Raw genomic sequence first — 14,573 nt, 5'->3', positions numbered from 1 at the left:
GTGTGCCAGATACCCCTAAAAAGACTGGTACATGTACTAGAAAAGAACTACTTTGATATATCTCTCTTTCAGTAAAGTGTCAGAGAAAAATATATGCCCTTGTCTTTCTGCTCTCACCAATGGTGAGAAGTAGGATGTTGTCTTTGATGCAGATAAAGACTGTGATTGCAGAGTCTAAAGGGTGAGAGGCAGGCTCAGAGCCTTGAAAATAGTTGGATCAGTGTGTCTTTGGCTGGGGAATGCTTTGGTTTTATGCCTGATGCCAAGGGCTATGCCATTTCTGTTCTGATCATGGTGTCCCTGTCTTTAGAGGCAATGATGCTTCCCTGGGAATAAAGTATTTGGCAGAAAGTGCCTATGGAGTAGAGGTCTCTGAGTTGAAAGGGTGCAGACTGGAGTCAACACTATTTATGAAGGTGAAGTCAAAGAAGAGCAGAAGGGTACTGTGGGAGCAGGTGTTCCATGAAAGCAATAATCTGGAGCTGTAACTGATGCCAAGTACTGATGTAATAACCATTAGCCATGAATGTGAATGCTGACTGTGTAGAATGAGTTCCAGCGATTCAGCATGACAGAATCAGGAAAATATGATTGATGCTTAAATGCTCGAGATATTTCATGGTCTTCCATTGGCTTTTTCTCAAATGAATGTAGTGGACGTGTTTGATAAGTGATGCCAAATTCTGCCCTCATCTTACACCTCTGTGTACACTGTCATGCTCATGTCCCATAGTTCTCTGATACGTTCAAAGTGAATGCCCTGGGGTTTTCTTCTGTTTTAGGGGTAGGCATTTTTCTGGAAAACCGTTTAAGTGAATGGAAGCTAGAAAAGCATCTTCTGCTGTTGTGATCTCCTGGATTGCAATTATAGTGGAGGAAACTGATCAGAGGCGAGTGCGCAGACTGTTTTGCTAAATAACAGGGATGTGGAGAGTGCCCAGGCTTCTCAGAGAGCTGAAGGCACCTGTTGGTTCCTTGATGCTGCATATATACAGCGAGAACTGTTTTATATCAGTTGTTGACATTGGAACGATGGCACAAATTATCAACAAATGTAAGATTCAAATGAATATAAATAGTTGGAGAGACAAGGAAATATTCATTCAAGAAGGACTGCAGAAACGATCTCTGAAAGTCCTTGAAGTGACTGTCCTGCACACACGGTGTAAGGGCGATAATTACTCTGAGGTCAAATTAAAACGGGTAATGTTACCTGCCATGCAGTAGAACTAAGATATCAAGCAGAGGACACTACCTTCATTGTGATCATGACCACGCTGAAGACCAGAATGAATTCGATGTTCTCCTCGAAGAAGAGAAGTCGTTCCGGAAGCAAACGCATCGACTCAAGGTCGTGTCGCTGGGGAATGTGCCGTGGAGCCGTGTCCGCGGGGACCGAAGGTTTCCGCCGAAGAGGCAGGGCGGCGGCGCTCGCTGTGAGCCGTGCGTGCAGTGCCGGGCGGAGGCTGCGGGCGCCGCTGTTCACCACGGAGGAGAGGAGAGGAAGGAGCGGAGCGCTGCAGCCAGCCCCGCCCGCTGCGGCCCGGCTCGCTCGCTCGCTGTGTCGGCGGCCGTGCGAGCTGCGAGCGGCCCCGCGGTACGGAGCCGAGCTACAGAGAGGCAGAGGGACAGGCGACAGCGGGCGGCGACGGGGCCGGAGCCGGGGACGGGAACTGGAGCAAGTGTCTGATCCGGAGCCCTAGGCGAAGAGTCGAGCGGCGGGAGCTGTCGGCGGGCGTTCGTTGGCGGCGGGGCCGTGTCGGAGATGTGCGCGACGAGAGAAGGGCTCTGGGGCCGGAGGCAGCGAGCGCTGCTGTGCTGCGTGTTGGTGGCGGCGTGGGAGGCGGCGTGGGGACAGCTGCGCTACTCGGTGCCCGAAGAGCTGCCCAAGGGCTCTTTCGTGGGCGACGTGGCCAAGGACCTGGCGCTGCAGCCGGCGGCGCTCCGCGACCGCGGCGCCCGAGTGGTGTCTGCAGATAGGACGCAGTATTTTGCTCTGCATGCGAACAGCGGCCACCTGGTGACGGCGGAGAGGCTAGATAGAGAGCAGCTGTGCGAGGGCGTGCAGCGATGCGTGCTGCGCTGTGAGGTGATCGTGGAGGGCGAGATGAAAGTTTACACGATCGAAGTGGAAATCACCGACATTAACGACAACGCACCCACCTTTAGCGAAATTCAGATTGAGGAAACGCTGAGCGAGACGACTGGACTCGGGACGCGTCTGCCCCTGTCTAAGGCTCATGACCCGGACGTGGGAGTGAATTCCCTGCAGAGCTACGAGCTGAGCGGCGACGAGCACTTCTCGCTGTCCGTGCAGGCGGGAGCCGACGGCGAGAAGCGTCCCGAGCTGGTGCTGGCCAAGGCGCTGGACCGGGAGGAGGCGGCGTTTCACGAGCTGGTGCTGAGGGCGAGCGACGGCGGCGAGCCGGCACGGACGGGCACGGCGCGCATCCGCGTGTCTGTGCTGGACGCCAACGACAACGCGCCCGTGTTCAGCCAGGCGGTGTACGCTGTGCGCGTGCCCGAGGACGTGCCCGTGGGCTCCACGCTCCTCACCCTCACGGCCACCGACGCGGACGATGGAATGAACGGGAACGTGAAATACTCATTTAAAGAGTTTTCCACGAAAGCATCGAAGATGTTTTACCTGGATCCCGAGAGGGGATCGATCAGGCTGTTGAGGAGCCTGGACTTCGAGGAAGGCGACTCCTACGAATTCAGGGTGCAAGCACGGGATAGCGGGGAGCTTTTCGACACGGCTACGGTCTCGATCTCGGTGACCGACGTGAACGACAACGCGCCCGAGATTTCGGTGCGGTCGGCGCTGAGCGAGATCTCGGAGGACGCGCCTTCGGGGACGGTGGTGGCCCTGCTGCACGTGCAGGACCGCGACTCGGGCGCCAACGGCGAGGTGCGGTGCTCGCTGGTCGGCGACGTGCCGTTCCGTCTGCGGAGCTCGGTGGGCAGCTACTACAGCGTGGTGACGGCGCGGGAGCTGGACCGGGAGGAGGTGTCGGAGTACAACGTGACGGTGTGGGCGTCGGACGGCGGGTCGCCGTCGCTGCGCAGCAGCGCGGTGCTGGCGCTGCGCGTGCTGGACGTGAACGACAACGCGCCGGTGTTCGCGGAGGCGCGCTACAGCGCCCGTCTGCCCGAGAACAACGCCGAGGGCGCGCTGGTGCTGACGGTGCGGGCGTGGGACGCGGACTGGGGGCAGAACGCGCGCGTGCGCTACCGGCTGGCGGAGGGGCGCGTGCGGGGCGCGCCGCTGTCGTCCTACGTGTCGGTGCAGGCGGAGACGGGCGCGCTGTACGCGCTGCGCTCGTTCGACTACGAGGAGGTGCGCGAGGTGGGGCTGTGGGTGCGGGCGGAGGACGGCGGCGCGCCGGCGCTGAGCAGCAACGTGTCGGTGCGGCTGCTGATCGTGGACGAGAACGACAACGCGCCGCAGGTGCTGTACCCGCCGATGGCGGCGGCGTCGGGCGCGGGCTGGACGGGCGTGGAGCTGGCGCCGCGCTCGGCGGAGCCCGGCGCGCTGGTGGCCAAGGTGGTGGCGGTGGACGCGGACGCGGGGCAGAACGCGTGGCTGTCCTACGAGCTGGCCAAGGCGACGGAGCCGGGGCTGTTCCGCGTGGGGCTGCACAGCGGCGAGGTGCGCACGGCGCGCTCGCCGCTGGCCCGCGACGCGCCCAGGCACAGCCTGGTGGTGGTGGTGAAGGACCAGGGCCGGCCGGCGCTGTCGGCCACGGCCACGCTGACGGTGGTGCTGGCCGAGAGCGTGGCCGAGCTGCTGTCGGAGCTGGGCAGCGCGGCGGCGCCGGCCGAGCCCGGCGGCAGCCTGACGCGCTGGCTGGTGCTGGCCGTGGCGGCCGTGTCGTGCCTCTTCGTCGCCTTCCTGCTGCTGCTGCTGGCGCTGCGCCTGCGGCGCTGGCGCCGCTCGCAGCTGCTGCCGCCGGCCAGCGGCGCCTTGCGCGGCGTGCCGGCCTCGCACTTCGTGGGCATCGACGGCGTCCGCGCCTTCCTGCACTCCTACTCGCACGAGGTGTCGCTCACCGCCGACTCGCGCAAGAGCCAGCGGCGCTGGGCGGCCGACAGCTGCTGCAACACCCTCCCGGCGCGGCCGGCGCCCGACAAGGCCGCGCCGCTGCTCGGGGAAGACGCTGCCGGCGCCCGCGGCGCACCGCCCGACGCCCTCCCGGTGAGTCGTTCTTGCGGATTCTCTCGAGTCCCTCCCTCCGAGCTCGCCTCTTTCTCGCCCGTTTTGCTGTCTCGCTGTTCGCGCGTATTATAGCGATGAAAGAGATATATTTGGGATTGCCACCGAGGTGCTGGGTTTGACAGAGTATCTTAGTAATGATTGTGCTTGAACACTGAGCTCACAAGAATGGAGCAATGTTTACTAGCAGGCATACTGTATGGCAACAGAGCCGTTTTGTGTTCATTATTTCAATTTCATGTAGCATAATTTTTGCTAAGATAAAATAATGAGATCTGAAGGGTGAAAGTGAAGTCCTTTTTGTGTTCCTTGGGTTTCATGATTTTGCCCTGTGTGTTGACAGTGTCAGTATTGGGCCTTAGTATCATAGAGAACCCTTAAAAGTCTCTTATGTATGTTACTTTTCGTATGAGGAGAGCTGTTTTCATAAAGAACAGGGACTTTGGTTGCTTTCACAGCAAGAGATTTGTTATACTTAAGCTTCCTTAATATGTCACTCTATGAGCCGTTCTAGGCAGCAGCCAAGATATGGTAGAATGTTATTGTCCGTGGTGCAAGCGGAGGCTGTAAATGCAGAGCAAAGATGGTGAGCAGCTGGTAGTGAATGTGGAAAACAGGTGGATTAATGGATATTTTCTTTGGGCAAAGGTTTGGTTTTATAGTTGGTGCAAAGGCCTGCAGCACATATACACAATTTTTTTCTGGGTTTGTTGCCTTGAATGTCAGTTGTAATCCCCTGATGATAACATGTTTTGCAGAAAAACTATGTGTGCTGATGCCTGTGTATAATGGTTTATAATTCTTGTTTGAATTCAGATTTATCCATCCATATCTAAGTTGTGAAATAGAGTTTCTTTGTAGTCAGATTTCAGTTTTTAGGCCTTTTTCTAAATAAGGTTGTGCTTCATATTTCCCATTTCTGGGTACACCTTTTTCTTTTGAAAACATTACTGTTGCCTTTCAGGAAATCCTTACCTCCCTTAACAAGATCCTAACAACCATCTGAAGAAGTTTTTTTTATATTAGCAAAATGAAACAGAAGATAAAAGTGAATCTCTCTTCATTGCTCTGAAGACTTGGCATGCAAAAAGGTCACAAAGTAAGGACTTCACATTCACAGTTTCATATTTATTGGAGACAAGAGGGATACTTCAAAGAGAAATTAAAGAGAACTGATTAACTTTTCCTAAAATTTCCTAAAAAGAGACAAAGAGTGTGTAGTCCAGGGGAAGACTTTAGGGCCTTGCTTGCAGCTTAAAACCTTGGTGTGTTTCCAGTGCTCTGGGAAGGAATTTTGGTGCCTGCTGAGAAGACCATGCCACCCTTCCAGAGAAATTCCTTACCACGCATTCTCTTTGAATACTTTCTCATGCTGCTAGTCTGATTGCATCTTTTCATCTGTGTATGTAGGCTAACTTCTATTTAGTAGCATAGCTGTGTTGAGCAATGTGCTATGTGTTCTTGGGCCTTGCTCCCATGAGGCAATAGCAGGGTATTTCAATAGAGTTGGAGCTGGGGTGGAAGGTTGGAGATGTGAGAGTACTTGTGTGTTCTCTTCCATTTTTGTTTCCCCAGATTGGATGTATACATGATGTTAGTGGAAGAGGAATGTTTGTGTGGAGCAGTGCATGTGTTTATAGGAGGGGGAGATTCCCCTCCAAAAGTTTCTGATGACCCAGTCTCTGGTGGAAGTTCCTTTCTCTCTTTCCTCTTAGATCATTAGTATGGTTTTGGAACGGCTGGGCACGTATCCCTTCTTGGTATTCATTGATGGTGCGGCTGTGGTGTGTGATATAGGGAAATGGTTCATTGAACTCGTCTTTTGGTGAGATGTTTGCAGATTCTGAGGATGAAAGTAAAGCACTGACGTGAAAGGTTTGAGGTGAAGTGTACAGGTACTATGTCTGGAGCTTTAGAAGAACAGATGCCTATCTCCCTGCTTGTTGTAGTTATTCCGCTAGGCATACAGCTGTGGTTCATGCAATTTGAAGTCTTTCTGATGAATAGGTTTTGCATTTGAAGTGCTATTTTTCCTGTGTTGGAAGCTTCAGGAAGACCTTCTGGGGAATTCATTCCCTACTATCTACCTTATATGCCCTACTACTATGAATACTCAAAAATGTCCATGTGTGTAACTTAGCTGCATATTGTCTAAAATAAAATTTTCTTTGGAGCCATCCATAGCATACTCTTTGTGCACATTGTGGAGAAAACGGGCTGGCCAATTGGTCTTTTGATGATGTTCAGGCTGTCATGAAGAGGGAAGGCAATTGTAACAGTTGGGCGTAGTTTGGGAATTGTTCATGTGTGAAGTGCTCTTGGAGGCTTTGACTTCTCATTAAGACCTTTAAACATTGGCCTTTCAGGAATAGAGCTGGAATTGTCTTTGCAAGCAGACACATACTATGAGAGCAACCGTGTTGCAGGTCCATTACTTGAATCTCATTAAGCATAATGCTTGGGCAGAGCAAAGGAGAACATCTGTAAAGTGATCGTGCAGTCCTTCACTTCTGTAGTTTTCACATTCTTGCTGTGTTCATTGTTACTGTCTAAATTGGGCCTCAGTGTGGCAGAGAACCTTTAAAAGATTGTAGGATCTGCAAGAAATGTGGGCTTGAGGTAACTGATTCCATACAGAGCTTGAATGTTTACAGCTTTGTTAAGTTTCCTTAAAATGTCACTGAATGGAATGCCCTTGGCAGCGTTTGAGTTCTATTGCTGCTCTGAGAAGATACTGCCGGTGCCTGTTGTGTACACCCTAATACCCTCCTGGTGAATCACTCTCACGGTGCCTCTTGAGTCCCTCCCTTCACACTCTCTTTCTCGGGCTTTTTTTTGTCTCGCTACCCATGTGTTTAGCCTTCTGCACTCTTCCTCTAGGTGTCCTTTGTGGGCATGGACTGTTGGCAGGAGAGCTTTGCCCCTAATGTCCCTAATTCACTCAGAGTATTGCTGTGCTCTCTGCTTGGCAGTGTTCCAGATGGGGTGGCACTGCAAGTTATGTTGATATGTTCTCACCATGAAGGGTTAATCATTTGCATGTTGACTGCCACTCTACAGCTTGTTTTCTGTCCTTGTCCACTTCTGCCTGTAACATCACGTGATCTGCCTTTGCTGAGGATTGAATGGTGATGCCAGCACTGTGTGAGGTGCACAGTAGCATGCATTCCTATTAGCGATACAGCTTAGAAGTGTTGTGTTGTTTTTTTTTTTTTTTTAATGTAGTCTTCACCAGCTGGTTGAGGCTTCAGATATGGACTAGAAGACTAATAGAGGTGTTATCTTATAGAGCTTGATAGCTGAAGCACTTTTTGCAAGTCTGGCTTTTGGTTGTCTAATCATCAGTTAGTCAAAGTACAAATTTTGAGCAGCAGGATGCCTTGCTTTTGACATCGATACAGTGGATGTTAAACCAAGTTGCCTTTCCTTTCCCATGTGAGGTAACAGTTGTATTTTGTTAACAGCATTACCATTGGTGTCCTTCACTTTCATGTCATTTCATAATGGTTGGACAGGTGAATATATGATGTCTCTGTAAAGACAAAGCAGATGACAGAGTTCACTCTACTTTTATTTTTCCTGTATAGACCAGAGGTGCCCTAGCTCCTCTCCTCTCCTCTCCGCTCCGCTCCGCTCCGCTCCGCTCTGCTCCGCTCCTCTCCTCTCCTCTATTCCTTATTACTGTATGCAGTACAGTACCTAGCAGCATAACCTGAAACTGATTATTTCACTTCTGTAGGTTTCATGTTTATTTGTTTTGTTTTGTTTTTCTTTCTTTCTTTCTTTGTTTTCAAGGACTAATGCTGGGGCCTCAATGTGTCTGATAATCCTTCAAAGACTGGAAGATCTTTTATAACTGTAGGACTGGGGAAACAGTGTTGCAGGTCCATTATTATTTTACTTTATTTTATTTTATTTTACTTTTACTTTACTTTACTTTACTTTACTTTACTTTACTTTACTTTACTTTACTTTACTTTATTTTATTTTATTTTATTTTTTTGCACAATATCATGGTAAACCAAAGAAGAATGTCTTTAGAGTTATAGTGAAGTCCTTCACTTGTGTAGTTTTCACATTTTTGTCTTGTTTGTTGCCAGGATCTAAACTGGGCTTCAGCATGGCAGAGAACCCTTAAAAGATTGGAAGATCTGTTTGTATTATGGAACTATGGGAGCTGACTCCATATGTACCTTGAATGTTTGCAGATGTCATGATTTTGATATACTTAAGTTTCCTTAAAATACCACTGAATGAAATGCTGTTGCTGTGTCTGACATGTGGCCAAAAGCTGGATACTGGCTGTGAATGCTGAGCAAGGAGGGTGAGAGGCTGGTGTCGAACTTGGAGAATAACTTGATCAACATAGTTTGGGCTGGACAACACTCTGATTTCATAATTAATGCTGAGGCCATTGCCATTTATGCTACGATCCTGGTTTTCCTGTGCTGAAAGGCAAATAATCCTTTGATAATAAAATGTTTGAATAAAAACTGTGCATTTAGAACAATGATGCATAGGTAGAATGGCTTGTAATTCCTGCATGAAACCTCATTTCTCTATTCATCTCTTTCAATAATATCGTTACACAGAGTTTTTTCTTTGTTGTAGTTACATATCTAGGCTGTTTTCTCCAGGAAGTCTGTGTTTCATGTTCATGTCTATAGTGAAGTCTTTGTGCATGTGGTGGAGAAACAGGCTGGGCAATTGCTCCTTTGCTGATGTTAGCAGAGCCAGGTATCTTCCTGATAGCACATGTGCCTGATGAGTCAGGTGAGACTGTCTTGAAACAGAATCTTAATGGCCTTCCATTTAACTTAACTACTTCTCCTTTACAATCTTCTTGACCTTTATGATTCTTCATGATAAAGCGTTGAGCAAAGAAATGTCTTTGCATCTGTCCATGTTGTGGTCTTTGAGACTGTTTCTTCTTGGTGGAGAAACGGTCTGCACAACTGGTCCTTTGACAATGTTTGCCTGCTATGAAGATGAAAGGCAATTGTGAATGTTGTGAGGATATGAGAATGCCTCAGTGGTGCTGTGTGTGATGGGCTCCTGGAGGAAACAGATGTATTTTGCTGCTTCACAGTCTTTTAACATTGACCTATCAAGGATGGATCTGGACATGCATTTACTGACAGACACATGCTGTAGCAGCAGCCATGCTGCAGGTTCACCACTTTCATTTCTTGTGCTGTCTCTGGACAGATAGAAGGCTGATGTCTGGAGAGAGACAGAGCATGTGAAAGAGTTCATTGTGTTTTACTTTTAAACACATAGAAGATAGGTGTTAACATTAACTTTATCATAGTTGTTATATTGCAGTTTACATTTTGTCTTGTCCAAATTACTTTGACTACCTCTGGCTAGGAAGGAACCTCTGGAAGGATCCTCCTGTGACTTTGCTGTCTACTGGTTACCCTTATTATGCTCACATACTCCTACTGACATAATCTGCAATAGAAAACTGATTCCTTCACATCTGCAGGTTTCAGGTTTTGGCCTTGATGTTGTCAGGGTCTAAAACTTGTCCTCCATGTGGCTGATAATCTTTCAAAGCTTGGAAGACCTATTATAACTGCAGGCCTTGGGGGAGCAGTCCTATGGGGATACATATTTTGAATGTTTACAGCTATCAAGACAGCTCAATATAGTCTGATATACTTATGTTTCCTACAGTGTCACTAAGTGAAATGTTCTTGCTGAGGGGTGACATATGGCCAAAAGATGTCCATGGCCAAAAGTTGTCCATGGTGCAACTAAAAGCTGTGCATGCAGAGCAAGGAAGGTGAGAAACTGACTTTGAATCTGGAAAATAGGTGGATCTACAGTGATGCTGTTTGGACAGTGGTTTGATTTTGTACTGGTATCAAGGCCTGTTCCATTTACAGTGTGATCCTTGTTTTCCTGACCTGAAAGAAATGTTAATTGGTTATTGGTGTAAAAACCATGTATATACAATGATGCCTTAATGGGTAGAACTGCTTACAATTCCGTTGTGAAAAGTTGTGTATCCATCCATATCTCATCATAACATTTTGATGGGTAGCTTTCCTGTAGGCGTAATTATGTGTTCTGATCTTTGTTTCCAGGAAGGTTGTGCTTCATGTTTCCCATTTCTGGATAGGGCTTTGGTATTTGAAAATGCTGGAGTTGTACTGCAGGAAATCTTTACATCCTTTGAAAAGGTCCTTCCAGACATCTGAAGACAAATTTTTGTGTATGAAGGAAATGAAACAGAAGCTAAAACTGAATCTCTCTACATTACTTGCAAGAGTTAGGATGAGAAAAGACCCTGTATTAAGGCCTTTCCATTTATAGTTCTATAATCTATAATCTGAGCAGGCCACAGAGTAGAAAAATTGATGAGAAAGGATGAATTTTTCTTAAAATGAAGTCCCCTCCTGTGTAGTTCAGAGGAAGACTTGAAGGCTTTGCTTGCAGCTTAAGACCTCAGTGAGTTCCAGGTGATCTGGGGATGAACTTTGGTGCCCGCAGTGAAGACTGCGATGCCCTGGTGACCTTCTGTGTTGAGTCTCAAGTGTTTCAACAAAATCTCTGTTTGTGGATCAATGATGCAGGGGTCACTTTCTTCATTTAACATTCTTTAGGACGTATATAAGCCATTATATGAAGTGAATGCAGAACCTCATTTGTCTGTGCCTGCTTTAGGCAAGTGTCCTACTTATTTTATGGGTAAATGTTCTTCATACAATGTGTTCCTCAGCCAGTTGTGACAGAAGGGTGATTCTCAGAACACGTATGTTTTCCACATGGGACTTGGTGCTTTCCGCAGCCACGAGACCATTCCCAGGCATTACTGTGAGTTCCTTGTTGCCTGTGGGAATTCCCCAGTTTTGGTCAAAAGTGAGCTCCAAGCTCTGCATGGAGGAAGAGGGTGGAAGAACAAAATTACTTGTTGGCAGATGTAAAATTCTAAGATACTTGTGGTTGAGTATGGTTGCGCTTCTTGACCTTGATGGCAACTCAACAGTGTGTTCTCCCAAAGGTGCTTAACTGTGGTTCTGTGGGTTCAAAGGTGCTTAAGTGGATTCAAAAAACTGCATGTTTGTACACTAAATGTTGTGGTTATATAAGGCTACTAGCCTCTTGTCAGTCCTTGAAAGTGGGTTGAAGTGTTAGGAATCGAGACAGGGGAATTAATTATTTTCCTATTTCACTGAATCTCTGAGGTCTTGCTTGAAAATGAGGTCATGGAAGATATTTCAGTTTGAGAGGTTACCAGCACTGAACAAGCCCTTGCACATCTCTCCCATTTGTGTCAATCCCCACATCCTTGGGGAGCAGTCAAAGCTAGCATCCGTGGCATCCATAGAGCAGGAGACAGTGTACTTTATTGCTGGGGCAATATCCATACACCAGAATAATCCAGCAGTGGGTTTGACCTTTGGTGGTGTCTGGGTCTAAACCCCAGAGTCGTGAAGCTGTGTGATATATCTTGTATGTGGGACTGTGCTCCAGAGAGCTGAACAATTTAGGAATGGAAGTGATGCAGAGTATTTTTGCAGTTTCTCTTGGGCAGCATTACAGGTTACAGATGGAGTGGCACTGCAAGGCATGTGGAAATACTCTTACTGTGAAGGGTTAATGATTTGCACTTTGCCACCTTGCAGCTCTTTCAGTATCCTCGTCTACTCTTACCTGTAGTAACATGTGATCCATTAATGGTAAGGATTGAAAATTGATGCAAGCGATGTATGAGGCATACTCTAGCATACATTCTTAATAGCATTGTGGGTTGTGAGTATTTCTTTCTACTTCTGTGCTCCTCACCAGCCAGTGAGGAGCCCCTTTATGTGGTTATAGGAATGGACTTGCTGATGGAAGAAGCCTATCTACACAGCGACCTTGTTGGTAGTTTTGTCAAAGCAGGTTAAATCTCCCAGGGATCATTACTGTGACCCTCTTGTGTGTTTCTTTCCAACTGAAGAAGAGTGTAATATTTCTTTGTGAAAATGGTCCTGTTTGCCAGGAAGAGTGTGTTCACACAGTGGCGTTGTGGCCTCTTCTATGATAGAAGGATTACTCCACAAGCACTTGTTTCTTGATGACTGTGGAATAGTCTCATGAAGGAGAAACTGAGTCCCGCAGCCTGCATCTTTAAATCTTGTAAGGGTGCTGCAAGAGACTCTCTTTTAAGATATAAATCAGGAAATGAGTTATCACTGGGACCCTAAAAATGAGCACAGTAGTCACTGATGGAGTCATGTTTTAGAGCAATCTCAGTACTCTTGTTTAGAGCAATAGGAGAGTCAGGAAAATCCATTGTATTTGTAGTTTTCCAAATTTGTGGTCTGTATGGAGTTGAGATTATTCTCTTGGTTATATTGTGTCGAGGCTCATGAACCAAGCTTTGCTGGCTTTCAGAGCCTTCCATTCCATAATTTCCTTTGATTTCTGATAAGAGGCAGTGCTATCATAAAAATGTGTTTTGAGGAAGATTAAATACTTTTTCATAAATGTTGCACTCAGGTGAGTTGAATCCTTTCCGTTTTCAGAGCCCCCCATCCCAGAATGCTCTATGTCTTTTTGGTGCAAATTGCATGTCACTGTGTTTATGTCATCAATAAACGTCCTTCTTTAGTGTTGCCTGTCTTCAAAGCCTTTCTCAGACTTTGTCTTGTGACTTTTTTTGCCATCTTCTTTTCTACAAGTGTCTGACCATGCTTGGAAAGGTAGCTGACATATTGCATACACATCAGGCACCATCACAGGGTGGTATACAATTGCTTTTCTTCACAACCACTGAAACAGCACACTGGTAATAGAAGTATGCCAGTACATTGGGTACATTTTTGCTGACCACCTATGTTCCTACATCAACTTTCTCACTCTGTTCACAAAGAGAGGCACTTTTGAAAACCAGATTTAACAGGGCTGTCTTCATTCTGCTGGAGTAGGAAGTAGTGGTGATCTCACTGATTTGCAAAACTGGGAGCAAGTGCTGATGCTGTTTTTGTAGAGAATAAAGCCGTGTTCTCCCGTAGTCCCAGTCACTATGACAGATATATAAAATGAAATGGATGTAACCAAGAAGCTCCTAAAAGAAAACAGCGTTCACGGTGGATCTGGTGCTCTCTTTCTACAACACTTTTTCTCCAGAAGCACTTTGTCGCTGCTGCTAGTCATAGCTGAGAAAAATGAAATGCGAGAGCTGGGGGAAGATCACCCCCAGCAGTAGTGGAAACTCCTGAAAGGTGTCGGCTGCTTCCCTTACAGTGCGTCTGGCTGTTCTTACCTGTGCTCTGCTGTGCGATGTCCGCGCGCGCTGCTCCGATACTCGGTAACGCGCCCCCCAGCCAGACTCCTGACTTCCACAGCCGAACAGAGCTGCTCGCCTCGCCTCGCCTTCCGCGCGGTGGCAGAAAACCGGCAGAGCCCGACGATGAATCGCGCTCCCGCTAGCTGCCGGCGCCGTCTGCCGGGCGGCTGCTGTCAGCGCTCCTCGGCGAGCAGCGGCCGGGACCCGAGGTGCGCGGGCAGCCGCCGGCTGCGGTGGCGCCGCGGGGCCTCCGGGTGCCGCTGTTGGCCGCCGCCTCCGCCTCCTGCCCCCGCCGGCTGCTCGCTCGCCCGGCGCCGCCAGAGCGGGAGAGGCGCGGGCAGCAGAGAGACGGGGAGCGGCGGCCGAGCCGGTGCTCAGATCGCTGCGCTCCGGCGGCATCGGCGCTCGGGGCGGGCAGCGGCTGGCAGGAGCGGCGGCGGGGGCGGGTGGAAGGAGAGCGGCGAGCGCTGCTGCGAATGGCAGGCGGGCGGCGGAGGAGCCGGCGGCGAGCGGGCGGGCAGGGGCTGCTGCCCGCTTTGCTCCTGTGCTGCTGCTGCTGCTGCTGCTGCCGGGCGGCGCCGGAGCGGCTCCGCTACGCGATCCCCGAGGAGCTGAGCAGAGGCTCGCTGGTGGGGCCGCTGGCGCGGGACGTGGGGCTGAGCCCAGCCGAGCTGCCGGCACGCCAGCTGCGGATCAGCTCGGAGAAGCACTACTTCACCGTCAGCGGCGAGAACGGGAACCTGTACGTGAGCGAGAGGCTGGACCGGGAGGAGCTGTGCGGCAAGTCGGCGTCCTGCTCCGTCAGTTTCGAGGTGGTGGTAAAGAACCCGCTAAACGTTTTCCACGTCGAAGTGGCCATCCAGGACGTTAACGACAACGCGCCGCGCTTCTTGCGAGATAGCATCCATCTAGAAATCAACGAGTTCACTTCTCCCGGCGCCCGCTTTTCCTTGGGTATCGCCGAAGATCCGGACGTGGGCCCGAACTCCCTGCAGGGCTATGAGCTGGAGGCCAACGGGTACTTCGCGGTGGAAGTGAGGGAGAGCCAGGACGGCAGCAAGTTCGCGGAGCTGG

General features: G+C 49.4%; 1 protein-coding gene across 1 annotated transcript in view; it reads left to right on the top strand.

Annotated features, from left to right (window-relative positions):
* LOC116494755 (protocadherin gamma-C5-like) overlaps positions 1-14,573 on the top strand; it is a 67,243-nt gene that overhangs the window by 16,581 nt on the left and 36,089 nt on the right. Inside the window, exon 2 of the mRNA XM_032196819.1 lies at positions 2,703-4,198. Within this exon, the coding sequence (XP_032052710.1) occupies positions 2,703-4,198 (1,496 nt within the window). The remainder of the gene's footprint in view (positions 1-2,702; positions 4,199-14,573) is intronic.

This window comes from Aythya fuligula, chromosome 14 (assembly GCF_009819795.1).
Source record: "Aythya fuligula isolate bAytFul2 chromosome 14, bAytFul2.pri, whole genome shotgun sequence".
Taxonomy (NCBI): domain Eukaryota; kingdom Metazoa; phylum Chordata; class Aves; order Anseriformes; family Anatidae; genus Aythya; species Aythya fuligula.
This window is presented reverse-complemented; position numbering and strand designations above follow the sequence as displayed.